General features: G+C 46.4%; 1 protein-coding gene across 4 annotated transcripts in view; it reads right to left on the minus strand.

The window, feature by feature from the left end:
• Positions 1 to 418: 418 nt before the first annotated feature.
• Positions 419 to 26,539, minus strand: part of LOC106898163 (potassium voltage-gated channel subfamily KQT member 1-like) — a 534,664-nt gene continuing 508,543 nt past the window's right edge. For all 4 annotated transcript variants that reach the window (XM_014959270.1, XM_014959272.1, XM_014959271.1 and 1 more), the window contains one exon: positions 419 to 2,101. In XM_014959270.1, coding sequence (XP_014814756.1) covers positions 1,946 to 2,101 — 156 coding nt within the window. In that variant the 3' untranslated portion in view covers positions 419 to 1,945. The remainder of the gene's footprint in view (positions 2,102 to 26,539) is intronic.

Consider the following 26,539-nt stretch of genomic DNA (forward strand, 5'->3'; position numbering starts at 1 on the left):
TATCTGCAGTGTACCAGGAGAAAGTTTCACTTTGTGTTGGTCACAGAAGTCCCAGAGCCCTTCTGCTGAAAGCTGGGTCGCTCCTCTTCCGAACTTCTGGGGCTAAGTGATCTCCAGGGAGATTTTTTTACCTGTGGTTGATGAAATAGTACCTACCTTTGGTGTCCAGTTGCCCATTTAACGCTGAGTAGCCAGCCAATGAGGTTATATGAAGGACCATTGCAGAAGCTCATGACCCTGACCGAAAGCCAGGAGCAACTCAAAGCTCTGACAATGATTATTTACCATTTTCCCATGTTACATGCTGTATTTGGTCATGTTCAGTAACTCTGTAGTAATCAGACAAGATGGAACGGCGGCTTGTCAGCTGATTTAATTAAAACCACATTGCTTTTTTTTTTTTTATTTTATTGCCTCTCACACATCATTAATATTCCGTCTAAGACACGCCTGCAATCTAAAGATTGGAATCAGTCTCATTGTGCTCTTTCCAAGCTTGAATTCCCAGACACAAACCTGGGAAAAAGTTTTAAAGGGACAGGTAATAGTTAGAAGCTAATTTGATTACATTGAAATGGACCAGTCATTGGTCCAAATAAATGCTTATTAAGGGACCAGTCTTTCAGGTTGCTTTTAAATGCAGTGCAGGCTTTGCTTCCATGGATGTGAGTGGGAATAGAATATATTTAGGATTTCCCAGGAATCAGGTCTTTGCTCTGCAGACTTCGGCTCATTCAAATGGTTGGTTATGCAAATATATTAAAAAGACTTGACTAAATAAGACTGCACCCTTTTTTGACTTGCTTTATTATTTACATATTTAGCATCAGTGTTGTATCGTCCCTTCTCTGGAGTGCCAGGTAAGATCCGTTTCACAGTGACAGTGTATCAGCCAGCACATGCACTCGGTTTACAATCAGATTGCAAGGAAAAAAAATATCTAGCATTTAAAATTATACACAGCAGTTTATTTAGACAGCGATTAACTTTCATCAGCAGTATGTGCATTTTTGTTTTCTTTAAGAAACGCTGCCATTCTCGATCCCAGCTGCAGCACCCTGTTACTCAGTGACTTGAACTGAGCTTCACAGCTTTAGGTTGGCTTTCACAGCCAATTACCATACGGGGTTTCTTATGTTAAAATTAAGGCAACTGGAGTCAACAACCACTGCTGAATGAAGGTAAAAGCTTGAGAACATTTTGCATAACAGTCGTCAGTGTAGCTGATAGCTATTACAGTGTTCTTGTGCAGTAAGCCTACGCAGATACTATCTCTCCTGCCTGTCTGTTCCAACATGCATCTCATCTCATTTGCAACCCTTTGCTTTAATTAGCTGAAGTCTTTGCTTCAGTCTTTCATATGTCAACCAGCCTGTGTACACTTCCATATTTTTAATCAGTAGCCTGTTGTCTTTACTTTGTCATTCTCACTAGCATATAAATCTGCCCTTCTTATGATCCTCACTGCTTGGTAGAAGTCAAAACATGCTGTTTAATTTTCCTGTTCACTGATTTCCATTTGTTTCATGTTCAAATGCTGGCTCTTTTCCCCCTTCTGGGCATGCTGTGAGCATTAAACTTAGTGATTAAATGCCAAAAAGACCAGTCCAACGGGTCATCCCTAGCCCCCCACGGATGCTTACCTCCACAGCATGCCCCGTGGGCATGCAGGAAGCCAAAATGGGGCTAGGGGCTCGCTGCATGGGACCCTGTCATAGGCTGGCAGGGATTAGCTAACGATGGCTAATGAAACAGGTGCAAAACTTATGTGCTCTCCTAGGGTCACGACTGGCTTCTTGTTGCTTCTTCTCTTTTTTAAAAATTTAATCTACTACAGCAGAATATGTCATTTCACCCACGACATGGCCAAATCCTGAGACACCAAGACTTAAAAATAACTGGACGTCAAAGAACGAGAGGATGGCACGTGGCTGTCCTCTGGCTTTCAAATTTTCTGGGTGACTGGGGGGGAATCCAAGGTTGTCTGTAGCTGTCTGACAGGTGGGGTGGCTGGCCCTGACATCTGTGCCTGTGGCTGATCCCCCAACTGAGCCTGGAGCGTGTTCAGGATGTCATCCAGCTTCTGGTCCATCTGCATGACCTGTTAAGGAATCAGAAAGCAGACGAGCTGTCAAATGGTTGCACATGCTTCTGGTGAGAGGCATTCACTGGCCAAAAACTCTGGGAGGATAAAGCCTGGCAGGGAGTGCTGGCATCTGAGAACCACCAGTTCCTCTAAGTTTTATCTAGCCTGTTGCTCTAGAAAGGTTGAATGATGCAGGAAAGTCACAGGGAAGGGTGAAAAGCCATGTGAAGTGGCAGCAGGACAGGAGGACATCGGTGGCCCAAGCACTTGACCGCTTGAGCCAGCCATTTTGTCTCTCAGCCTTTTCCCAGGGTTGCCAACTTCTCTTGGTGATGATGCATCCTGCAAATATCTGCCCTGAAACTCTCTTTGACTCTTCGGTTTATCCTGGGTGTTTTTTCCCAGTGCTTCACCACCCTCAGTGGTAGGACATCATGCTTTCCATTACTGTCTTGGGAAACGAAACAGCTCCCCTCCCTTCACACTGTAAATAGATGCCTCTGTGATACATGTTACAGTCAGAGATCCTACCAGATATGGTGTTTATTCCCATGCATTGTTAGGATAGCCTACTAAAAACCACATAATAATACCAATGACTTTATTAAAAAAAAGGAGCAACCGTTCTATAGGAAGCTTGACATGCTAATCCCTCCTCTCATTTCGTTGCCTTCCAGCTGAAATTTCTCAGGCGTAGTCCCTAGGCAGAGGAGTCTTTCCTAGTTATTATTATATATTTTTAAGCAGGGAAAGGCTAATCTGGATTTTTTTTAAAGGGACACTGCTCTCATACTTCCTACCGCTTTTTGTAATCCTGGCCCTTATTGAGGAGCCTCAAACAGGCCTTATCTTGCTGTGCTGGTAGGGCTTCCCTGCAAATGATGTCCCACTCACCTTAGTGCCAGCCAGTGGGATGGGCTGGGGGCTGCTGACCACTCTGGTTTGCTCTAAAGGCAAACCTGTGGCCAGAATCCCGTAAGCAACCAGGACTGCTTCTAAGGATGCTTGAACACAGTGCAGCTTTGTGTAACAGATGAGCCCAAGAAAAACGAGCATTTTGAAGAACATTGGATGGTTCACTTTACAGTTATCTGCTGTGAAACTCAGAGCCTCTGAGTTCCGTGATCTGTCCCAGTGGGTCTAATAAACTTTGATAGCAAAGCTTTTAAAGTGATATCAGATCTAAACTGAGCTTTCATTAAAAACAGAGACAGAGAGAATAAGAGAGAGAGAAGGATTCCAGCCTTTTTCTGTGCAAAGATAACTTTGGAAATAGCCATTGGCACCATGGACTGAAAGTTTAGCAGGCTGAGATTGCTTTAAAAACCAAGGCAAAGAAAATCACCTTATCCGCTTTCCCCTCCTCTGCTTTTTCTCACTCCGAGTGTCTGCTCCCCCGGGGGCCCCTCAAACCTCAAGGTACCAGGAGCTTATTCAAGTTATATCATTCTGGCAACCACTGTTCTCCTCTATATACAACCTGCTGGGGAAAGGAGGAGTGGAGTATCTCTCCTATTTCATAAAGGGAGAGACGTGCTTGTCTCTTTTTCATTTCTATTTTCACAACTACTATCTGCTAGTAGAAAAGTTCCTCTCCCTGGCAGTGATTTCAAGCAGCAGGGTGGGAGTATTTAGGGTATGGGTTGGATAGCATTCCCCATCAGCACGATTTCTGCCCGAGTGCTTTCAGGTGCATGGCTGGCACTGCCTGAGCAGTGGCCAGGGTGGCCAGGGCAAGGTGTGTGGGCATGGGAGGACGGGGGCTGCTCACTGCAGTCACCCACCGAGTGCAGGGCAGTTGGTGCCAAACCTGGCTTGGGGTGGGTCGCCGACGAACAGCAACTCAAATAGATATTGATGCTCTTTGGTTGAGGTGTAGGGACCCTGGCCAGCCTGACCCCACGCTGCCAGTGGCATATCTGCATTTTCCCACATCTAATGAGCTGCTGGGAGAGGGTGGTCGATGCTGCTGTGGCAGGTCTGTCTCCCTGGTGTGATCATCAAGAGAAGCACCGACGGTGTTCCCATCACAGGCACAACAGCTACATTATTCTGCTCAGCATTAGATTGGATGGAAGTCTGGAAGACACTAGTGGTTTAAGGGTTAAGCAGCATGGAATTAATTTAAAAACCACAGCCTTTATTTTCTCCTCCATTCTTGAAAAGCCTGTTTCGCTGATGCTGGTAATGACTCAACAGAATCTTTCTTAGGCAGAAACGTTGCGCAGAGCAGAAACTAAAGCAGAACTAATACACTACAGTAGGGTAAAAAGAGGTGTAGGCAGGGAAATGGGATCAGGCAGATGAAAGATCTTCTGGGGCTTTCTTTTGTGAGGCTTTGTTGATTTTGATCTGCACACTTGATTTTAGATAAGCTATGCCTGCATATTCCGTATCATTTAAACTTGCCGTCTTTCTCTGTATTTTGCCAACTTAGTGAAAGAATGTGATGGGGGATAATTTTATGCACTTTTCTTTCCAGGAGAGGAGGAGGGTGGAGAATGTAAATATCCATTTGTAGGAAGGAAAAAAGAGAAATTTATCCATAGGGGAGCAGATTACACTATGCTCCTGTCACACCTTCCACACAAGGATCTGCAAATATTTCCTGAACGTTAACAAAGAAAGCTGCTCAGTTCTCCTGGGTTAACCATACAGATGGGAGGGTTTTATTGGTCATTTTTGAGAAGCAGGATTCTGCAAAATGAAGCGACCCGTAAGAAGATGTGGTCAGTGGCAGATCTCTTCCTATCCTTAGCTTTTTATTTTATAGACAGGATCAAGCCACCGCTTTCTGGCTTCAGATGCTCTAAAATATGACTTCCTTTGAACATGCAGCTAGGCTGGTAAAACTTTAGCCAGAAAGACAAATTCTTAAGTACCCTGTCGAATCAGAGCCCATTAAAAAGGGGTCAAATTTGGAGGCTGGTTAACTGGGATTAAGGAGTGACAGAAGGAGAGCTGTGGACACTTCAAGGCTTGACTGAAGTCCGTAGGATGACTTGCAGGGTTACAGGACTCCTCACATGGGTGAAGGCTTTTCACAAGGAAGTCCGGGGTTTAGGTTTCTCCCAAACCACCTAGCAGCTATTACTTTCCTCAGTCCCAAATGGGATGAGCCGCTGGTTTTTGAGTAACACACCCAGGCCAGCGTGCAGGCAAAGGGTTAAATTGTGCAACGTGTTTTTCGGCTGAGTAAAGTGAGAAGCCATCCGGGGCTGGCTGCAGGGTTTCCAGAGAGATGTGATATGCCCCTCACGGGTCTCGGTGGAGACAGGTGAGTTTGGCAGCTGTCCACGGGCAAATGGCAACAAAACTCCTGTTCTCCCACATCACAAAAGCTCTCCGGGGACGATCTATAAAATTGTTAAAATGCTTTTATATCCTTTCAACTGCTCCGTAGAAAGGAGACTTGCAGAAGCAGTTTAAAATATTACGCTGTTGTTATTGGGGCTATGAGGTGAGCTGAAGGAGTGTTGAAATGGATATTCATTTTAACATCCCCGCCGTGAAAAGGGGCTGGACTGCGTGGTGACATGCAGGGCTGGTAGACAAAGAAAATGCCTTCCAAGCAGCTCCAGTGAGTCACGGCGAGCTCTGAAGGGGAGCTGGGTCAGTCAACCCACGGGATGTGGGGTGTCCCCGCTCCTCGCCTTGAGCACCAACCCCGTTGGGGTTCGACACCTACATGCAATTTGAGGTTGCTTTTAAACCTCTGTTTGTGCAAGCTGGTGCCTCGACCCTTTATCTTAATACCCCGTTTTACCCTGCTGGGCTCCTGCTCTAGAAACACCTTGTGGAGAAGGGGATGCGAGGCACGGCAGCAGCATGGAGAAGGAGGGCTGGATTATGCTGGGGATTTGCCACATGCTGGACAGATTCCTGGTTCCCCCAAGAGCTTTTTTCCTGACATGTTTTGCACACGCAGGCGATAAACAAAATGCATGTGTGGAAAACTCGGTTGGAGTAGCCACATGGTCTCTCCCAAACCCTCTCACATGAAGCTGGAAAAATCCCTCCCCCCAAGGTTGTGCCTATCTATTTAATATGATTTCTGGGGGCTGGAAAAGCCAGTATCAATTATGTGCACAACAGACTGACTTGAACTGTTTCCAGAGGAGTAGCAGAAAGGGGAAGATGGTCTGCTGGAGCACTGAAGTAAATCTGTAAACCCACAAACACGCTCGTGTGCTGCTGAGTGGGTGGAGCTCTGTATCAAAAGCTAAGCTCTATAAATCAAATAAAGTTGCTGTCACCTCCCTGAGGCTCTGCCCTCTCCCTGCCTGCAGCAGCCCTACAGGAACTGATGGAAATGGCTGAGCCGTGCAGCCTTCCTGCAGTTGCCTTCGCCACGTCTGGGCTGCTGGTACCAGCACCAAGTGGTGGTGGGAGGGCAGAGAAAACAGCCCAGTTTGTGTTACCAATCAAAACGTCATGGAGCAACAGCAAGTTCTGCTTTTGGTTAAGCTGGATTGACTTCGGCTTCCTGTTTGCCTCACTCAAGTGGGCAAAACTATGGCGCCGTGCCCACAGGGCAGCCCGGCAGGGATGGAGGACTGGAAGAGCCATCGCGTTTTTGAGCCCCTTCCCCAGCTATCACAGCAGGGCGTTTTGGTTCTGGAAGCCCCACAAGACCCACAGTCTTCTGCTCCCCAACATGCAGCCCTCATCCTACAACAAGCTGCAGACTTAAGCATGGACAACCAAGAGTGACCAAAGCTCCGTGGGCCACAAGAGGCAAGCAATGTCATTCCAAGGGTGTTTGCGAGGTATTATGTGATACATTGCAGCTGCCCCCGCAAGGTGAACCACATCTGGGGCCAGAGCTGCCACGGCCAGCTGCCCCAGTGCATGCAAACACAACATCCCACCACAGGGATTCCAAACCACTATGATCCCCAGCTCAGACCACTCAACACCCTTGGGCTCACAGACTTGCCACCACCTAGGCGTGCCCCCCAAGACCCTACCATTTCCTCTATTTCCAGGCTTTGCTGCAGCTCCTGGATCCCGAGGTAGCTAACATGAAATGGGATCCACTTGCTGCAGCTCTAACTTAGAAACACCTGATTTGAGGGCTCTAACACCAACTGCTTGGAAATGAGTCGTCTGATGGGTAGGATTTATTTTGTATGGAGAGAAGAACCCATGTGAACCTTTGTATGCCATGAGCTATTCTACCTGCATGTGCTTATTTCTGAATATTCCCAGCTTGTTAGCTGTGATAGGTCACAGCCTAGGGACCTAAGGTCCAGTTCATAGAAGAAGGTGGTACTAATTTAGTAAAATCAGATACGATTTAGTTGAACTAGTGCAATCCATTTTATGGATGCTTCCATTTCTGACTCGCGTAACATACTGATTTAGCTTAAGCTTGTTATCCAGAAATTCGTGCCATTTTCTCATGCTGACCAGGTGTGTCACACAATTTTTCTTTTCATGCCAGATGGTGGACTGATTTGATTAGATCCTGTAAAGCCCATGTTTAGCGTTATATGCACATCTGGTCTTGTAGCTTCTCTCTGCCTACAGTTACACCCAATTATTCAAACATACTAATTGCCTATCGTGCGGTTCGAAGTCTGAATTGTTTGTTTTAGGAATCACTTTATTTTTTAGCATGTCCCTGGGTGGATTTATTGCTGTCCAGAGACTGCTGATTCGGGGAAGGGAAATCTTTTCACACAGCACTGCATACGAAACTGCCTCTCTCTCACCTGGCTTGTCCCCTGTTAGAGAAATTTCACCGAGGTAAAATGCTGAAGCCACTGAAGCATTTTTTTTTTTTCCTTTTTCTGAATTGGCCTGATTCCTAAAAGCCATGCTGTATCCCAAAGCAAGGTTGCCGGGTGGCACGTACACAGGGAAATATCTCTCTGTGGTATGTCAAAGTCTCTTAGCCAACTGCCAGTGCTCCCTGTCCCAACATCGAGCCGTGCAGCTCCTCACTTTGTTCTGCTGAGGGTGCAAATAGCCTAGAAAGACCAGCTTCAGTCAGCAGGAGCTTTTGCCACTAACCTCAAAGGACAGGTAAGCAGGTACATGAGTAGAAGCTACACAAAGTGCACTTCCATGACAGCCTGTTGTTCTGGCAGACCCAACTATCCAGGAGCACCAAAAAATACTTAAACCACCAGACTGTCTTGTTTGACTTATTCCGTGTGCCCCTTAGCAGATATCAGTTGTTTATTTTCATTCCATGAAACTTATCTAGATAAGTCCACGATTTTCCAGGCCTCCCTTCCTTTATCCCAAACATCCCCACCCACTCTTAGGTCAGGTGTTATAACCTTTGGTGGCCTAGAACATAGTAATCTTTATTTTAAGTATAGCTTCATTTGTTTTGGTTTCCATCTACCTTTCCTGTTTAAATGAAAACACAAAGGTCTATCCCTCTGCACTTTGTTCCTGGGGTATTTCCCGTCGGTACCCTTTTGGTGAGCATTATATTTTTATATTTCCTATGCCAGAGTTGCACTGATGAACCTTTGCAGTAAGACCTGTGTCTGTGGTTGCTGCTTCTGGTGTAAGATGCCATTTGCTTAATCGCTAAGCAACTCTCGAGAGCACAGCCCTGGGTTTCTAAAGCAGGTCTGGTCAGCACAGAAATTATGTTAGCAGTGTTACTGCTTCGGGGAAGGTGTGATTTTTATTTTTTTTTTTAATGAATTCTGTCTTCCTAAGTAAATGAGGTTTAGCTGATGATGTATCTGTGTATATGTTGGAGTAAGCTGGCCAGCTTCAGACACATTTGCCAGAGAGACAGAGCCCTTACAGATAAAAAGTTTGGACATATTTCTGGAAGTCTGGCACTTGTGCAGAAGACAGACATCCAAATTAGTGCCTCATTGAAGGAAGGGCAGAAGAGGAAGGTGAACTGTATTATTAGACCCCAGAGAATCCACACAGGATGCCCTGACCACAGGAAAAGCTTTATTCAGCTCTTGCCCCTTATTAGCCTCAGATAATCAACCACAAAATACAGAGCCACAGGAAACCAGGCAGCATAATTTCTACTGCTCCCAGAAGTACTCGTTTCTGGCTAAAGAAATTCAAGTGGTGCCACTCTTTGAGTGGACACAAAGGTAGCCACCATTAAGCAGCGGCACTCGGCTGTCGGGTGTGCTGTAGCTGCCGAGGGACTTTGTCTCATTTTAGCTACACACACATGCACCTGTGTGTCTCTTTGCAGCCAGACCTTGAAAACGTTCGGGTTTTTCCCCCTGATTTTCCCCTGGTAGGTAAATCAGGCTTTGCAGAACTCTCTCGCTCTCGATTTACATACGGAAAATTGTTATTTTTTTTTGTTGTTGCAGGACGTTTCATTCTTCACCCTCCTCCAGATCCTGCTCAGATCCTCCCTGTAATCTTGCCATCATCTCTCTTTGCGACATCGCTCTTCAGCCCCACCCTGGATGACGCACTGCCATTTCTCAGCTCATTATATTGTGTGGCTACGAGTCCTGCTGCAAAACCAGCGTGGAAAGAAACAACACACACACACACACACAAAAAAAAACCAACCCAAAGCTAGTCCAGCCTCAAAGGTGGATATGCAGTTACTATGAGTCACACCTTAATTTCACAATAAAGTAACCATGGAACTTATGCTCCAAGATGCTGATTAATTTAATTTTTAAATCTCTAAACAATAGCGGACAGAGAGAAGCAAGAAAAAGAAAATGCAGCCCTGAGAAAGAAGTGACCTTTCACTAGATGGATGTGATAAGCTCATCATTTTAGATGGGTGTGATGAACTCAGTATTTGTGCCTCACCTAAACCTTTGAAGAGATGGTATCAAGTCTTCTGCGCTCTGATTGTTTTGCCTATACTTTTATTTTTTTGAGCTCTATTAAATCTCCTCCATGAGAACAAAATCTGACCCCACCAGCCTCATGGCTAGATGGGCTTGACCAGTTCCTGTAATGGGGAGGATGCTCTGCACCGTGGGGCAGCTGGCTTATTTTGTCAGTTACTTACTGATACTGAAATTAGTGGCCAAATTCCTTTAATCCAGGTCTCCTGACCCAGCATCTAGCTGGACCCAGCATCTAGCCAAGCTAACATCTAGCTAACACAGCTGATGGACTGTGTATGACAAGATAACATTTCTATATCTTATCACAAGTATTGATAGACGACTTCCCTCCATCAACACACACACACACACAAAGCTTTACTTCAAATTATCAGTCCATCTTTTCTTATAGGTTGGCAAGAAAGGCAAAGAGAGCGGGAGAGAGGGAGTGTTATTATTGGGAGGAGCACAGGCATTATGGTGATGGCGATCTAGATAGCAAGACATGTAGGTACTAGAAAAGTTCCAGGCAGTTCAGGTAGGACTAGACCAGGACTTCACAAACCCAAGCTCCAGCCTACTCCCCACCACAGCCTTCTTGCATTGAGGACAAGTCACTTTCTGGATGAGCCTCATCAATATATGTTAACCACATGGATCAAACAAACTTCCGTTTCTTAAGTTTCTGACATGAAATCACATGAAATTGGGTAGGTTTGAGTCTTGGTACAAAAAAAAAGAAGGCATTAGAAATTAGAAAAGTAATCTAAAATATGAACTGAATGTTGACTGTAGGAAGGAAGAAAACTGTAATGGAAAAAAGAAGATCAATCCCTGTTGGAAGAGGCCAGGAAGAGAGAAGAGAGTGCTCCTTTGGCTTTCCTACCATTGGCTCTTCAAGGATTGAAATGGACATGGCAGAGCAAGGCTGGCATGGTGTTCATGCCAGGAACTAAATAATAATCAGGAAGCAATAGGATGATTGTCTAGGGATCAGAGGGTGTCACTGGGAGGCCGCTATTCTCAGCTCTACAAAAGAATTGTCATATGCTTTTAGCCAAATCCCGTAGCAAAACTAAGGGCTGGTCTGTGTGCAGGTTTGTGCTGATGTCAGGAGATCAAGCCTACAACACGCCTGCTGTTGTTCCAGGGGAACCAGTGCCTGGACACTCATTTTGATGGGCCCCATTTCAGTGAAGCAAGCCTGATGGGAGCTAACTCATCAGGGTCTGGGGAAGTGAAAACTGTACCTTTGTACAACGTGCTGCTGAAGAGGATGAATGAAAATTTCTGCCCTTATTTCCTCCCTGCTCCACATGGGACAAGTCTCTAGGGTCACCTTTATGAAACAAGTTCCCTGAAACTCCCACACCCTCTGAGGGATGCCGCAAGCCTTGCTTAACGCAGGCAATGCAGTTTGAGGAAGAAGTTGCAGAAGCACGGTGTGGTGTTGTGTATTTAAACCACGAGGATTACAAAACACCACACTTGGCTTATTAAAACACAGAAACCCAAAGCAAGTCAAACATTATCAGGCAGTGCTGACTGAGGGTGTAGCAGTTCTTGATTCTTGCTGATTCAAATGTGCTTCGCTGAACCCTTTGGTTTCAGGCTGTCTGTCTTATCTGTCGTTTGATGGATTTTACTAGCTTGCTTGTATATGCCAGGCCTGATGAACAGCACTGCCACACACGTATTTTTAATGAATTTTTGAAAAAGTCATGGTGAGTGGGTGGACTCTGGACTGTCTGGTCCGGTTTTGCAGCCGCAGTGACCTGATGTTGAGGGTGTCTGTCTGTCTGCTCAGTCATACCAAGCCATAGCATTCTATCCCATATCAGCAAAAGCCACAGGCACAAACTGTGCAGGAAAAGCAACTACGCAGCAAGAAACAGTTCATGACTTGAGCAGAGATTGCTCAGCACCTGGAAGGGTCTGGGCAATACCTGGGGTGTGACAGCATAAATCAGTGCGTCAACTGGCTATAGCTGCAGTAACTGTAAATGCAGAACATGAGAAGAGAGTGCAGGAAGAATGAATTTGACTGGATTTATCTTTCTTTCTCCTTCCCAAGCCAGACAATTTATTGCATAATATGTTCTGTAGCTAAAGAGATATCCACGGGCATTTAAAACACTGATTGAGAATAGAAGACAGATTAAAGCAGGTTTTCCAAATCCAGAACCTCAATGGTGGACATTTTCCATTTCTTTTGTGCTCAAAAAGTAACAGAGAATTTTGAAAAATCAGCATGGCTACGTCCCCAGGGGAGGCTGGAATAAAGCATTAATTAAAGTAAAGAAAGGGAGGTGTCTTATTTGAACTCTGCTGAGCAAGATGGATTACCTATGAAAGCTGGCATTGACAGGACAGCTGTATGAAGAAGCCTGTGGCAGAAGTACCGGTGTCTTACACAAACAACAGGAGACAGGGCGGGAGACGCAAAGCCATAATTGCCAGATAGATTTCTTCCTCGTGAGGCATATGCTAAGTCAGCAAAAACCTGCTTCAGCTTTCTGTTGCATGGAAAAAAAAAGCTGGTTATACCCGCTATCACTCTTACAGCCTTATACTGCAGAGAGTACTGCTGGGGAGAAGAATATTATAGCACTTGCTTGCAGAAACAATAATTTTTCTCTTGCATGTCTCTTCTTTTTCATATATCATTGCAGAGAAGAAGCACAGCAATAAAAAGGGACATGTATTAACATGAACACTGAGGTTCAGCAATATGAGAATGGCCTGGTGAGATTTCACTGTCCCAGCATTTAGTAAAATAACTTAGACTGGTGCTGCAGTTTAATTAAGATTTTGGGTTACCGGCTTTTTTGACGTTCTAGAGGTAGAACTGGGAAGCCGTGGAGGTTTTTACACAACTTTCTGCTGTGGGGGGAAGCAGATTTTTTTTCAGGTCAATAAGTTAAAATTCATTAATAAAATAGGTACCTGTTGAGAATGAGAACCCCACAGATAGAATCGCTTAGTTTCATATCTACTTACTCTTTTATTGCTTTCACTCACCAGGAACTATGACTTTGATCTACTAAATCCATATAATCTATAATATGTTTAGTACGTATTTAAAAACACCTGGGTTATTTGTTGTTCTGCGGTGTTTCTTGCCCCTTCAGAGCAAGCTTGTTTAACTCCATATGCAGCCAGTTATCTGTCAGAGGGAAAACAAGATATCTATCTTTTTGCTAATTAATACTTCAGAAAGCTTTCGCTTTCGTGCTTTAATGCGTGCTAAAAACCCTGCTGTGACAAGGTGCTTGTCGCTCTGCACCAGAATGGTGTAAACCAAAGATGACCATTGCCATGAATCCATGACGATGAGGCTCTGGTGGCCTGACCACCGTGCTTGGCTTCCTTCCCTGCCTGCCCAGCCCTGAAACCAGGATGAAAGCGCCTGCTTAAGCCCTACTGCTGCTGAAAGGCATGGCCCTGCCTGCTCCAGCTGCACCCTCCTGCCCTCCCTGTGCTATAGAGGTCCATGGTCCAGCCTTGGCTGGACTCAGGAGCAAGCCCAGAAGAGCTGTGCAGCACAGCAAAAGCTACTTGTGTAGGAGATCTGCCTCCACCCTGGAGCCCAGGGCTGTGGATGCCTCCTCCGTGCTTAAATGACTCTTAATTCTTGCAGGTTACACAGGAACAGAGGGAAAAAGTGCAAGTACCTAAGTGAACCAGGGTCATGTTGAAATGTTTCATGTCATGAAACAGGTTGCCCAGGGAGGGGGTTGAGTCCCCATCCCTGGCTGTGTTTAAGGGCCGTTTAGATACAGTGCTGAGGGACATGGTGTAGGGGAGAACTTTGTAGAGTAGGGGAGGTGGTTGGACTCGATGATCCCAAGGGTCTCTTCCAACCTGAATGATTCTATGATTCTATGATTCTATGTTCTGGGCTCCAGCTGAAGCGCTGTGTAACTCGCCAAAAAATCTAGGCTTCTTCACCCTGCTTTCCCTTACCTCTAGTATAGTCAGCTGAAATACCCATTGTAAGGCACACAACTGCTTTTTCCTAGGAATTTGAGCTAATGTTTTAATTACTGTTAATAAGGAAGTGGATTTTCTATCCTGCAAAGAGATTCAAAATTTTAAAAAATTCCTCCAGACCCCCAGAGCATGCCAAACCTGGCTAAAAGCAAATAACTTCTTTGCCAAGAAATCTAATTTTTTTTCCTTTGTTATTTGCTAATACTTTGCAGAAGACAAAATCACTGGGAAATACACGCCCCCACAACTTTTCATTTTTAAAACTTTTAAAAAACACTGAAATAGCTGCATTCAAATCTTCCCTTGTTTATACTTATTGTTCCTAAAATGTTCACGGAAACCAATATCATTTGCTGCAGCAGATCCTGCAAATTTGTGCCAGGGAAGAAGCGTTTCAATGTAAGAGCTCCTGCTAGCTCTAGTTCAAACACTTGTGACTTGGCATACGCGCAACGTGCAACATGGTCTTGCACAGACAGACAGCACGGGGAGCCCCAGGAGCCAGGGACCTTAGGGAGAAGTCTGGTGGATCTGCAAGCCTCCTGCCAGGAGGTCTTTAATCCCTGAGATGTTGGATGCTCTGGTAGGGGCACCAGGCCATAGTTGACATTGTGCTGAGCCCTGTAATGGGCAGCTTCGTTTTGGTACTCCCTTCTCTCCCGGTGATGGGGGGAGATGTCTGCACCTCCCGTCTCCCGGCCAGAGCAGCTGACATGCGTTGCACTACCCACCTACTTCTCTTTATCATAGGCAGGGAGTGGCAATGGCTTGACTCAAAATATTTTTGTACAATGGGGTTAGGTGTGGACTTGCTGGAAAGCACTTCTGGGGAGAAGGATCTGGGGGGCCTGGTGGACAGTAAACTCTCCATGAGCCAGCAGTGTGCCCTTGTGGCCAAGAGGCCAATGGGATCCTGGGCTGCCTAGGGAAGAGTGTGGCCAGGAGGTGGAGGGAGGTCATTCTCCCCCTCTGCTCTGCACTGGGGAGGCCACAACTGGAATCCTGCGTCCAGTTCTGGGCTCCCCAGTTCCAGAGAGACAGGGAACTGCTGGAGAGAGTCCAGCGTAGGGCAACAAAGATGATGGAGGGATTGGAGCATCTCCTTGCTGAGGAAAGGCTCAAAGAGTTGGGACTCTTCAGCCTCAAGAAGAGAAAGCTGAGGGGAGACCTTATCTATGTTTACAAGTTCCTAAAGGAAGGTTGAAGGAGGATGGGGCCGGACTCTTTTCAGTGGTTCCCAGTGACAGGACGAGGGGCAACGGGCACAAGCTGGACCATGGGAAGTTCCACTCCAATCTGAGGAAAAACTTCTTTGGGGTGAGGGTGGCAGAGCCCTGGCAGAGGCTGCCCAGGGAGGGTGTGGAGTCCCCTGATCTGGAGATCTTCAGGCCGCTGCCTGGATGCTCCTGATTGATGTGCTCGGGGCAGCCCTGCTTTGGCAGGGGGGTTGGACTGGATGATCTCTAGAAGGTCCCTTTCAACTCCAACAGTTCTGTGATTCCGTGATGTCGTGATGCATTTATTTGGCTGGTGCCCTTCACCTCTCTCCCCAGCCCTTCGGGGCGGCGGAGGTATCAGGGAAGGCTTACCCATCCCTGCTGCCAGCCAAAACGCCGTGCCAACCCCCGGCCTCCCCCTCACTCTTTCCCTCCTGATGGCCTCTCCTGAGGACTCGGGGGAGCAAGGCGAGGGATTACTGAGCTGAAGGCAGTTGTGGTGTTACGTCCTGGGCAAAGTGAAAGCCTTGGTCGGGGATTTCGGATGCGGTTCTGTTTACCCGCAGCAGTTGGACACCACCAGCCAACGGGGCAATCTGAAATAGGGTTTCAGAGCCAGCCGTGGCGCTCATAAGCGGATCTGCATGGGCAGTCGGGGAAGATTAAATCCTCTCGTTAGCCACAGGGCAGCGTGGTGTGGCAATTAGTATTTTAAGCAGAGCTGAGAGAGACTTTTGTAATGAAACCGAAAACTTGGCGGGCCCCCAAAATCTGCAAAGGTTCAAGAACCTTTCAGTAAACCTGGATTGAGCCTTGGCAGATTTATAATTTCAAGGAGGAACCGTTAAAAACACCCTGGTCTGTGCAGGATTTTGAGCCCAGACCCAGCCACACTTGGCACTTTGGGAGCTTTGCTTTGGGTTTTTTGCATACAAATCCAAAACACAATGTAGACTCAGCAGGGAAGGAACCGATGCAAACCAAAACTGCTGAGTTTTGCACAGCTCTAATTATAATCTCTTCACAGCCCTGGTTTTATTTATTATTGTTTGTACTGTGGTAGCAGAGCAGGGCTCCAACCGGCTTCGGGGCCGCGCTGTGGTAGGTGTTGTAAAGGCAGAAGAAGGAGGCACGATCCCGGCCTGAAGAGTTTATAATATAAATAAACAGAATAGATAAAGAATGAGGGAAAGATACAAAACACGTAAGCAAAGTGATTGGGGGGTGTTGGCAAGACAACTGCTTGTTCTTAGCGTCTCTCTCACCCACATATAAAATCGTGTCTCTTTACCCTGTAAACTCTTTGGGGTCAGGGCTGCATTTTCCCAGAATGAGGGGGTGTGAGAAATGAGGGGGGAAACAGAGGTGCTGGGGGGCAGCAGCGGGATCAGCAGCCCCCCCCAGGGCTGCCCTGCCAGATTTCGGCAGCGAGGGGGGCATGTGGTGACGGGGAGAAGAGCAGCAAGAGGACGGAGGAGACAGAGAGCACTCCCTGCCTTGGGTCAGGTCAGAAAACCTGCTGCATACACCACGAGGACCTGGGACAAGCCACCGGACCGCTCCATCCTGCAGTTTCTTCCAGGGTTGAGCAGGGCTAAAAATATTTCCCTAATATGGCATAATTCTTTCTCGATATAAACTGCTTTGAGATACTCAGGTGAAAGGTGCTAGAGGAATGCGGAGATTTATTTTTCATAAACCTCCTCACAGAGTCTTTTCACTGCCAAGTCAAGGCCTGAAGCCAGGAATTTTAGGGATGCATATATCTCTCTCACTACATATATATGTGAATATAAAAATATATTTATGGAAGAGGCAAAGGTATATTTTTTAGAAATGAAGTCTTAAGTTAGATTTCCTAAATCTATATATAGAAACTTAAATGAACGTCCAAATTTAAAATCAGGACACTTTCTTCTTTAAAACTGGGTTCTGGAGTCTAGCTATAAGTTCTTACTTGAAAATGTTTAGCCACAAACTAGCTGGAAATTTCATATCTTAAAAGAAGTCTGTAATGTCTGGGTTGGTTTTTTTGTTTTTTTTTTTTCTACTAGGATTTAGGTGAAGGTTTGGGCCGGTTATTTTATCCCAATTATTCACCATTCTGCAACTATTAATTAAAACAAACAGCTCTCTGAAGCTATTTCTCACAACGGGGAAGATTTATATCTTGAAGCCGAAGCCTGTTTTCTCACTGTGTCTATTTTCTACATTGCGTAAACATCCAAGTTTGTTATTGCAGCAATCGCCGGCGCGAGCTCTCAGAGCTCAGTGCCAGCCTTGTGATATTTATTGTTCGTTGAGCCCCAGATCCTGGAGTGAAGTGATTAGATGAGAACCTCAGCTCACAGTTAAAAAATGATGTAAGTTTGCACTGGACCACGGGGCCGGTGAGAGAAATGGGAAAACACGAGCGGAACGTAGAGTCAAGGGTCCAAACATCAGAAAGGTGGGCAGAAGAGGAAAAACCCCACCACCTACTATTATTTTTAAAGCCTAAGGACTCTTAAGCCAGCCTCCCCCATATAATTTGGAAGCGGTGGGAGGGGGGGGGAGCTGACTCATGGCTTCTGACTGCCAAAGCATGGCCGTGGTGGGGTTACTCATCGCCTTATAGCTGTGCAGTGGTTTCTCACCAAGGGGCTGCTCACCCCTCTACTGAGCTCCACGTGTTTGGTATCACCGGGTGTTGAGCTCCTGCCACTTTTTTTTTTTGGTTTCTTTTTTCCTTTTTTTTTTTTTTTTTTTTGTTTCTTTTTTCCTTTTAAAACAACCTTACTGAGGCAGTCATTTATGAATTATGAAAATGTCCTGGGCAAGGACTTACACAGACTTGGCAAATAGAGACAATAGGTCAATTCCCGGGCCTCTCAAATCTGACAGGATCCCTTTAGCTTTCAAGAAAAAGAAGAAAAGCAGAACTATTAAAAAGTCTCAGCTTCCAAATAGCCAGTAAGTCTGTAACAATGTAAAGCAAATGTAAACATTCTATGATGAAATGCATTTTTTAAAAAGCCCTCTCTTCTCAGCTGTTAGCTTGGCTTTATATACAATGGGAAGATTCATTCCTGAGGGTAGCTCTGGCGCATGAAACAAACCCCTATATATATATCACCGCCTAAAATACCAATTTAACATGAAACAGCAACTGAGGCACTGCCTTTACCTTGGGAAAAGCCCATTCAGCCTCCTGATTTATGAAGGCTGCACTTCTCCCTCCTTCGCTCCCCGCCTGGCCGTGCCCACAAACCCTCTGGGGAGAGGAGAAAAATACGTCTGCAGTGAAGGAACCTAGCTATTACCAGCGTAACTGAGGGACATTAATAATGGAAAACCAACGGGAAGAGCACAACAAGAACACAAGCAGCAGAAAAATGAGAATGCTTGTGTGAGGAAAAATAGCTATAGGAGGTTGCGGTTGGGTTGCGGAGCCTGGGATGGAAGTGGGGGTTCGTCGCCATCTCTGGAAGGACTCAGTGCCCTCTGTGCTCATGGGAGTGAGCATGGAGAGCAGCCCACCTCTGCTTTCTCACCATTACAGCCCTGAGGAAAGGTCCTGTTGATGCCCAGGGTAACCCCGTGGGTGTTTTCCACCCAGTTTCTTCTCCATGTGGTGGGATCTGGGGTGGACATACTGGTGTTGGTTCTGAATGAAGCACCTGCTTACTGGGGGTTGGATGCTTGGGAGGAAGGAAAGATTGGGAAGATGATACCACAGCTTTACACAAAACCTCATGAGTGTAGTCAACAGTGATTTGTGCTGCTCAAAGAAAACAGAGGAAAGAATAAACCGTCCTTGTCTTCCCCTCTTCCCTTGGATGGGTCCCTGCTGCAGACAGTGCATTTGGCTGGATGTGTGTCTATATCCATGTCGCAATTTATGTGGTCTACATTTATTCATTTACATGGGTATAATTCACAGGTCTCTTTAGGGCACAGTTGAACCTAAGTTCTAGTTCAAGGTGTGGCTTAAAGAATTAGGACAGTTATAGACCAGCAATGGATGAAGACAGTTAGAGCTTAGAGGAGAGATAAATCTCCTCTCGCATGAGTGAATAAATGCCAGAATACCCTCAAATCGCACTGTTTACCAGAGAACCTTGTGTTATGAAGGTTTGTGGATCTCTACTGTGGCTAGGGTTAGACATGAACCGGTTTTGTCCTTTCTGTTTCATGCATACTTTGTGAGCTGGTGAAAGACAAATGTTGGACACACTAGTGCTGTGAGCTGTGTCAGTACACTTCAGAAACATTGTTCCTTTTATTCCTACTGTTAATTTAGCAACACATCCTGCCAATAAGCCATAGCAATAGCTGCCCCACAGGTCACCATGCCTACAGAACTGCAGACTGCTTGCCAACACCAGACAACTTAAACTCCGATATGGCCAAATTCTCATAGGCATTGGCAGACCCACCTGAACTGGTGTCTTGTCCCAGTGGGGTGTCCTGGGACTGAAGGTCTAAGGCATGCTTCTCATACTTCTGGAGCTACAGCTGATCAACCCAAGGTGCAGGCTGATACAGTCCTACTGTTTTGTGCTTGCTCTTCTGGTCCAGAACGAGTCAGGACTGGAGTGTCCACAGCTGGTAAAACCTATGTCAAGTGTCTTTGCTCTGTCATGTCTCAGCCTGTGCGAGCTCCTAGGCAAGGCCCACCATTGTCTTCTTAAGGTGACAAGGTAGGGCTGAAGTGGCCTCCACCCAAATCATCACATACCCGGGGCTCATGTACAGAGAGATGTCTGAAGGTAAACAGCTTGAACAACTGGGTACCTGCTGGAAGGAAGGTCAGGTCAAACCAGAGCTTTGTGATTTATTACTCCTCTGCAGATGGATCCAGGGAAAAAGGTAAGTATCCAACAATACCTTGGAAAATACCTCAGTACAATGCTCAAGTCTGTGGGATGTGCCCTCAAAGAAAAGCCCATCACCTAATGCAGCCCTGTTCTTGGCACAACCGTGCAATTAAACTTAAGCACCACTTGAGACTTTGGAGGCTTAAACTCAAGAATGCCATGCCCAGACAAATTCTGCTGTAAAGACAAAGTGACTTAGGCAGATTTGTAGATTAAAATAGAAATGCCCTCACTGTACTGATTACTTATGCCGTTTTATTTTGTCCTTCACTTTTGAAGAGAACTGTTGTGTGAGCAAACAGAGCTTCAGTTTTCTTGTTGAAACTCCTGACGCCAGTTACATGCAAAGCAAAGCTATGTGTAAGTCATAGGGTCAATTTGTTTACCTTGCCTGTGGCAAGAGTTGGGTTCATCAGGTTAATTTCAGTAGCTGCTAAAAGGTCTTGAAATTTTTTCTGGTGTCATATGGCTTTTGCCTTTTTTTCAAAGCAGGGGGTAACCATGGACTGTTCAAAACATGACGAAGTAAACAACATTTTTCTGCATCAAGCTCATCCTGCAAATTAATTCATTTGGATTTCTAGCCCTTTCAAGTGAAGGGAAGTCATACAGATGTGAGCAGTCATTTAAGGATTTCAAGGGTTATGGTTCACATCATTCAAAATTGATTCCAGGACCATTCATTCACAGAAAAGGGAAAAATGAAGGTGGACATGCTGGTGTGTTGGGAAAAATGGAGGATTTTTAATAAAAAAAAAATAATTTTACAGCTGCTGTTATTTATTTAAGTTCAAAACCTCCGGGCACATCCACGGTCCACACTGATCTGTTGTGAATTGCTTCTTTGTTGCTGGTTCTAGCAGAGTTGATTTCATATTGCTGATTCATCTAATGGCTTTGGACTGCTCTTGTTATCCTTTCAGATAACAGGCCATTGAGCCTGTAAACAAGTTTGCTGTCTGCTACCATCAGCTGGTTGACTTCAGATTTCTAAAATTGAGTAGTTCTAGTTTTTGGGCTTTGCACATATAGGAAAAGTGAGAACTTCATGAAAATTAGAGTAGCAAAATACTCTTTTTGGTCAACAAACAGCATGTCTTAAATGTTGCTAATGAGAACCAGTTCCTGTACGCAGGAACGAGTTAATCCTGAGATAACTCTCTTGATAATTTGCCATTAAGCATGGCTATTGATTTTGTTGCCTGGCCTTAGGTGAAATCACTATGTAAAAAAACACAGTGGCAATAGCAACCAAGTACAGTGTTTTCTGGCAGACTCTTCAAGCCCCTTCAATGCAGGAAGCAATAGATTATAAACAAGTTTTATTTTAATCCCTGCAGGACATATTGTGAGAGTCCAAGAACAGGACCTATTTTTCTCAAAGCCTCACAGAGAAAAAAGTTCTTGAGATCCCAATACAATATCAAAGAGATCAGCCAGTAAAGAAAAACTATCTGTTCCTGGCAAGACATCAAAACATTTCCCACAAGTTTATAGTTGTCCAACTGATCATCAAAGAAAGGAGTTTTGGTTGAGCTGGGGACTTTTTAGTGCCAAGAGGTGTTATTGATTCTGAGACGCCTGGTATTTTCAAGCATGCCAGCCAAAGGACTGCTGAGGGAACATAAATGGTCCTTACTATGTGAAATGTGCTATCTCTGGGCTATTTTATGCATAAACCGGTCGTTCTGTGACCAAAATGTTTAGTGGCGTGCCCAATGCAGGCAGCTATTGTGCACGCAGAAGCTTTGATTTGCACATCCCACCATGCACACAAAAAGTGAGCATAAATAAATTTCCTGTGAAAAAAATAATAAGATCTAATTCTTAAAAGTACACGAATCTATTAATTTTTACTGTGTTCACCATGAGCACATCAAGGTGGTTTATTGTCACACCTTTTCGGGCGAAGCAATGAGAGACTCGGTGGCAGAGATAATTTGTAGCTTAGCTGTGAAAGGCTCCAGAAGCCAGTCTTACAGCCTCTTATTTGTAACAGCATAATTTAGAGGAGCTGAAGCCATGGGACATATGCAAAGGTAGAAAATAACCCAACCGTGCTCGGTATATCTGTATGACCAAAGCCTCCACATTAACTGTGCCACTGCGTGAATCCAAACCGTGAGTAGGAATGCATGATTTGTTAAAAAAGTGTAGTGAGTCCCCACCTTGAGTACTGTGTCCAGTTTTGGGCTCCCTACCATAAAAAAGACGTCGAGGTGCTGGAGCGGGTCCAGAGAAGGGCGACAAAGCTGGTGAGGGGTCTGGAGCACAAGTCTTATGAGGAGAGGCTGAGGGAGCTGGGGTTATTCAGCCTGGAGAAGAGGAGGCTGAGGGGAGACCTTATTGCTCTCTCCAACTCCCTGAAAGGAGGGTGTAGAGAGGTGGGGGTTGGTCTCTTCTCCCAAGTCACAGGCGACAGGACAAGAGGAAATGGCCTCAAGTTACACCAGGGGAGGTTCAGGCTGGATATTAGGAAAAATTTTTTCACTGAAAGGGTTATCAGGCATTGGAATGGGCTGCCCAGGGAGGTGGTTGAGGCACCATCCCTGGAGGTGTTCAAAAGACGGGTTGATGTAGTGCTGGGAGGTCTGGTTTAGTGATGGGTGTTGCTCCTTGTTTGTTGTGCAGGTGTCTATTTTTGTCAAAGTGAGGTTGACGGTTGGACAAGGTGATCTTTAAGGTCCCTTCCAACCCAGAAGATTCTGTGATTCTGCTTTCACTGATTTAGCTGCTACCAGGTTGATGAGGAAAATAATGGCAAAACCATGTTTGTGCCTGTGTCAGCAGAGCTAATAAGAGCCAGCTCGCACTGATGGCTGGACGCGTGGCTTCTCGCCCTCTCTTTTCTTCTGTCCGTCCCCATCTCCTGCCTGGCTCGCTCTGCTGTCCCCAGGCCAAGGACAAAGGGCCGATTGAGTGGCAGTGGCCAAGGGACAGCTGCAGGGGAGCAGCTCGGCTCTGAGTCACCAGCAGTGAGGGACAAATGCAAGCGCCCGGTGGACTTGCCTGCAGCCATCCCGCCTGCTGGGCAGGGAGCTGGGCTTTCAGACTGAGCGGGGATTCACAGAAAAGGAGCCAAAAGCAGGAAGGAGTCTTCTGGCTCTAAATTAAACCTTCGTTTGGAAGGTCAGCTGCAAATGCTTCAGATCTCCTAGACAGTCATGAGGTCAAGCTGTGGCTGGGAAACCATCAGCCACGGCCAGGGCTGTTCAGAAGGGCTCAAGAGGGCTCTCTGCTGAAGGGTGCTCCTGCCTGTGAGAAAAACAGTGTTTCTGGGAGGAAAAGTGCAGGTATTTTCACAGAATCATAGAATCATCTGGGTCGGAAGGGACCTCCAAAGGCCATCTAGTCCGACCTCCCCGCAATCAGCAGGGACACCCCCAACTAGACCAGGTTGCCCAGGGCCTCGTCGAGCCTCTCCTTGAATATCTCCAGGGAAGGGGCCTCAACCACCTCCCTGGGCAACCTGTTCCAGTGCTCCACCACCCTCACAGTGAAGAACTTATTCCTAATGTCTAATCTAAGTCTGCTTTTCTCCAGTTTAAAGCCATTCCCCCTTGTTCTGTCATTGACAGCCTTTCTAAACAGGCTCTCCCCAGCCTTCCTGTAGGCCCCTTCAGGTACTGGAAGGCTGCTATTAGGTCTCCCCGGAGCCTCCTCTTCTCCAGGCTGAACAACCCCAGCTCCCTCAGCCTGTCCTCGTAGCAGAGGTGCTCCAACCCCCTGATAATCTTTGTGGCCCTCCTCTGGACCTGCTTCAACATGGTCCATATCCTTCTTATATTGAGCGCTCCAGACCTGCACACAACACTCCAGGTGAGGTCTCACCAGAGCAAAGTGGCAGAATCCCCTCTCTGGACCTGCTGGCAACGCATCTTTTGATGCAGCCCAGGATGGGATTGGCCTTCTGGGCTGCAGCTGCCCACTGCCTGCTCATGTCCAGCTTCTCGTCCACCAGCACCCCCAAGTCCCTTTCCTCAGGGCTGCTTTCCAACACCTCACCCCCCGGTCTGTACTGATGGCGAGGCTTGTTCTGGCCCAGGTGCGGAACCCTGCACTTGCAGAGGTTTTGACAAATCTTTCCTTATGTCAGCCTAGGTTTTAATTTAAATGATGCTGTAAGAACACTTCCCCCTTCACGCACAGCCTTGCCATCCAAGATGAGATGATTTATGGTCCATATCTGCCCTTGATGCAGGTTAGCAGCGTGTCTACTTCCCTGAGATGACCAAGATGACCTGAGTGCTGATAACCCCCCCAGCCAGAAAGGCTGCAGGTCCTTCCCCCTGCCCCTCACACTCCCCCCACTTCCCTCTAACCCTCCCAGAAGCCATCAGGGGAGCACCTCAGTTCCCAGCAGTGCAAAACAAACGCTGTCTTGGCCCTATGCAGATGTTAATGAAACACCATCCAGAGGCTGATGCTTGTACTTTGTGACTTTGCAGAGCTGCTGGAGTAACCACACCACCTGGGCTACCTCTGCAGCAAACTCATTGCTACCGCAGGGTGCCCATTGCTCTCCTGCCTGTTCCTCACCGACCTTAGTCCTGGTCCTCATCCCTCCTGAGCTGGAAGTGCTGACCCTAGAAGGCTGGTTGGACTGCTGTGATGCTGTAGCTGGGCGTGAGCAAGCCCCAGTGCGGCTGCTCGGGGGGAGCCCACAGGAAGGCTTTTCCCAGCACAACTAGCTTGACCACCAAGAAGGACCCGTCCCCATGACTGCTTTATGCACACTGAGCTCCTGAGCCACCACGGAATCACAGAGAATCACAGAATGATATGGGGTTGGAAGGGACCTCTGGAGATCATCTAGTCCAGCCCCCTGCCCAAGCAGGTCCACCCAGAGCAGGTTGCACAGGAACATGTCCAGGCAGAGTTTGAATGTCTCCAGAGAAGGAGACTCCACCACCTCCCTGAGCAACCTCTTCCAGGGCTCTGCCACCCTCGAAAGAAGTTCCTCCTCACATTTAGATGGAACCCCTCATGCTCAAGCCTGTGCCCTCCCCATCCCGTCCCATCACAACCCCTCCTAAATACATCCCAGACAAAATTCTAGCGGTCCCAACGTTCAAAACCCATTGCTCCTACAGAACTGACATCCTTAGCGAGGCTGCAGCCCATTTCACATCAGAAGAGAGGAGATTTGAGAAAAGCCCAGCTCTGGCAGCAGGCAATGCTTATGTGAAGCACTGCCAAAAATTTGAGGCGTTATTATTTTTGCCATAGCTGCCCCGTCCACCTCTCAAAGCCAGATGTTCCTCTCATCCCTCACCGAGAGCGCTGCCGTTTTGCCGCGGCGGCGGTGGCGGTAGGAAGCCCAGGCTGTTGGAGATAGGAGCCAGAGTTTGGCAGGAGATCTGTGCGAGCAGGGAGTGAGAAAAAAAAAAAAAAAATTAAAAAATCCCAAGGTGGAAAGGCGCCAGCAGGAAAAAGCGGCGTGAAATTTATGAAAGCGAGAGAGGGGGGGGGGGGGGGGGCCACCCTAATGGGAGCGTGGTGAAGGCGGGTGGTTTGATGGGAAGATGTAGTGCTTGGTGGTGAAAAGCCAGTTCAGGGCGGCCGCTGCTGTTGGGCAGGGCAGAGAGTCCTGGAAATGGTGCGAAGATTGCCACAAAACTGATTTCAGCTCTATTTATTTCGTCCTCGGGGAGCCGACCTGCCTTCCCCGTGCCCGAATCCCTGGGAAATCAACCCCGTGGAGAAATTCAGCTGGTGATTTTCGCAAAACTGTTTCCTATGCAAATAGTGTCCTTGCAAGGGGATTTAATGAGATTTTTATTTTGCTGCACGTCTTTTCTTTTCATGTGTGCTAGTCATTTGAAATGGCGAGTTACCCAGGTCTGGATATGCAATACTAAAATAACAGAAGGGTTGAAAAATCTTTCTGTAAATGGTTTTGACTGAGCTATACTGCTTAGTGATTTGTTTTCAGTGATGTAAAAGGTATTCAGAATTTTCTGCTTTCCTTTTAAAAACAAAGTGCAGTTAACGCCCTAAATTTCCAGCCTTTGATTTTTTTCAAGTCTTTTACTGACAGAGTGTTTTTTTTAAACCAAAACCTTTTCCAAGAGATTAAAAGGTCAGTTTCAAGTTTTTATTAAAAAGCACAAAAATTAATAGAAAATCAATAAAAATAAGGGATCCCTCCCCATTCCACTGTCCCATTCATAATTGCCTTCTTTTTGTTTTGTTTTTTTTTTCCAAACAGCTCGGCCACAAAGGCAAATCAAAGCCTGAATCCTAAGCATCTGTGACTTAAACCAACAACATGGCATGACAAAGTGTGCAATTACACTAGATGTGTGCACTTTTTAAAGAGGCAAAATCTCTTGGCCCTTTGCCATCTCGTACAAGGTAGGAGGGGGGCCTGGGGGACACCTCAGGGTGACTGCAGGGGGGGACTTCCCAACCTCCCACCCACCTCCTTGCGTGCAGGCTGGAGTCACTTGCCCTGCCTTTCCACTTGTGCTTTTAACACTTATGGCACCTATATATATATATATATATATATAATGGTACTCACTTTTGCAAGAGAAGTTATTTTAGATTGGGAATTACATAGATAATTATATAGGCGGGTGG

This window comes from Calidris pugnax, unplaced genomic scaffold (genome assembly GCF_001431845.1).
Source record: "Calidris pugnax isolate Ruff unplaced genomic scaffold, ASM143184v1 scaffold298, whole genome shotgun sequence".
Lineage (NCBI taxonomy): Eukaryota > Metazoa > Chordata > Aves > Charadriiformes > Scolopacidae > Calidris > Calidris pugnax.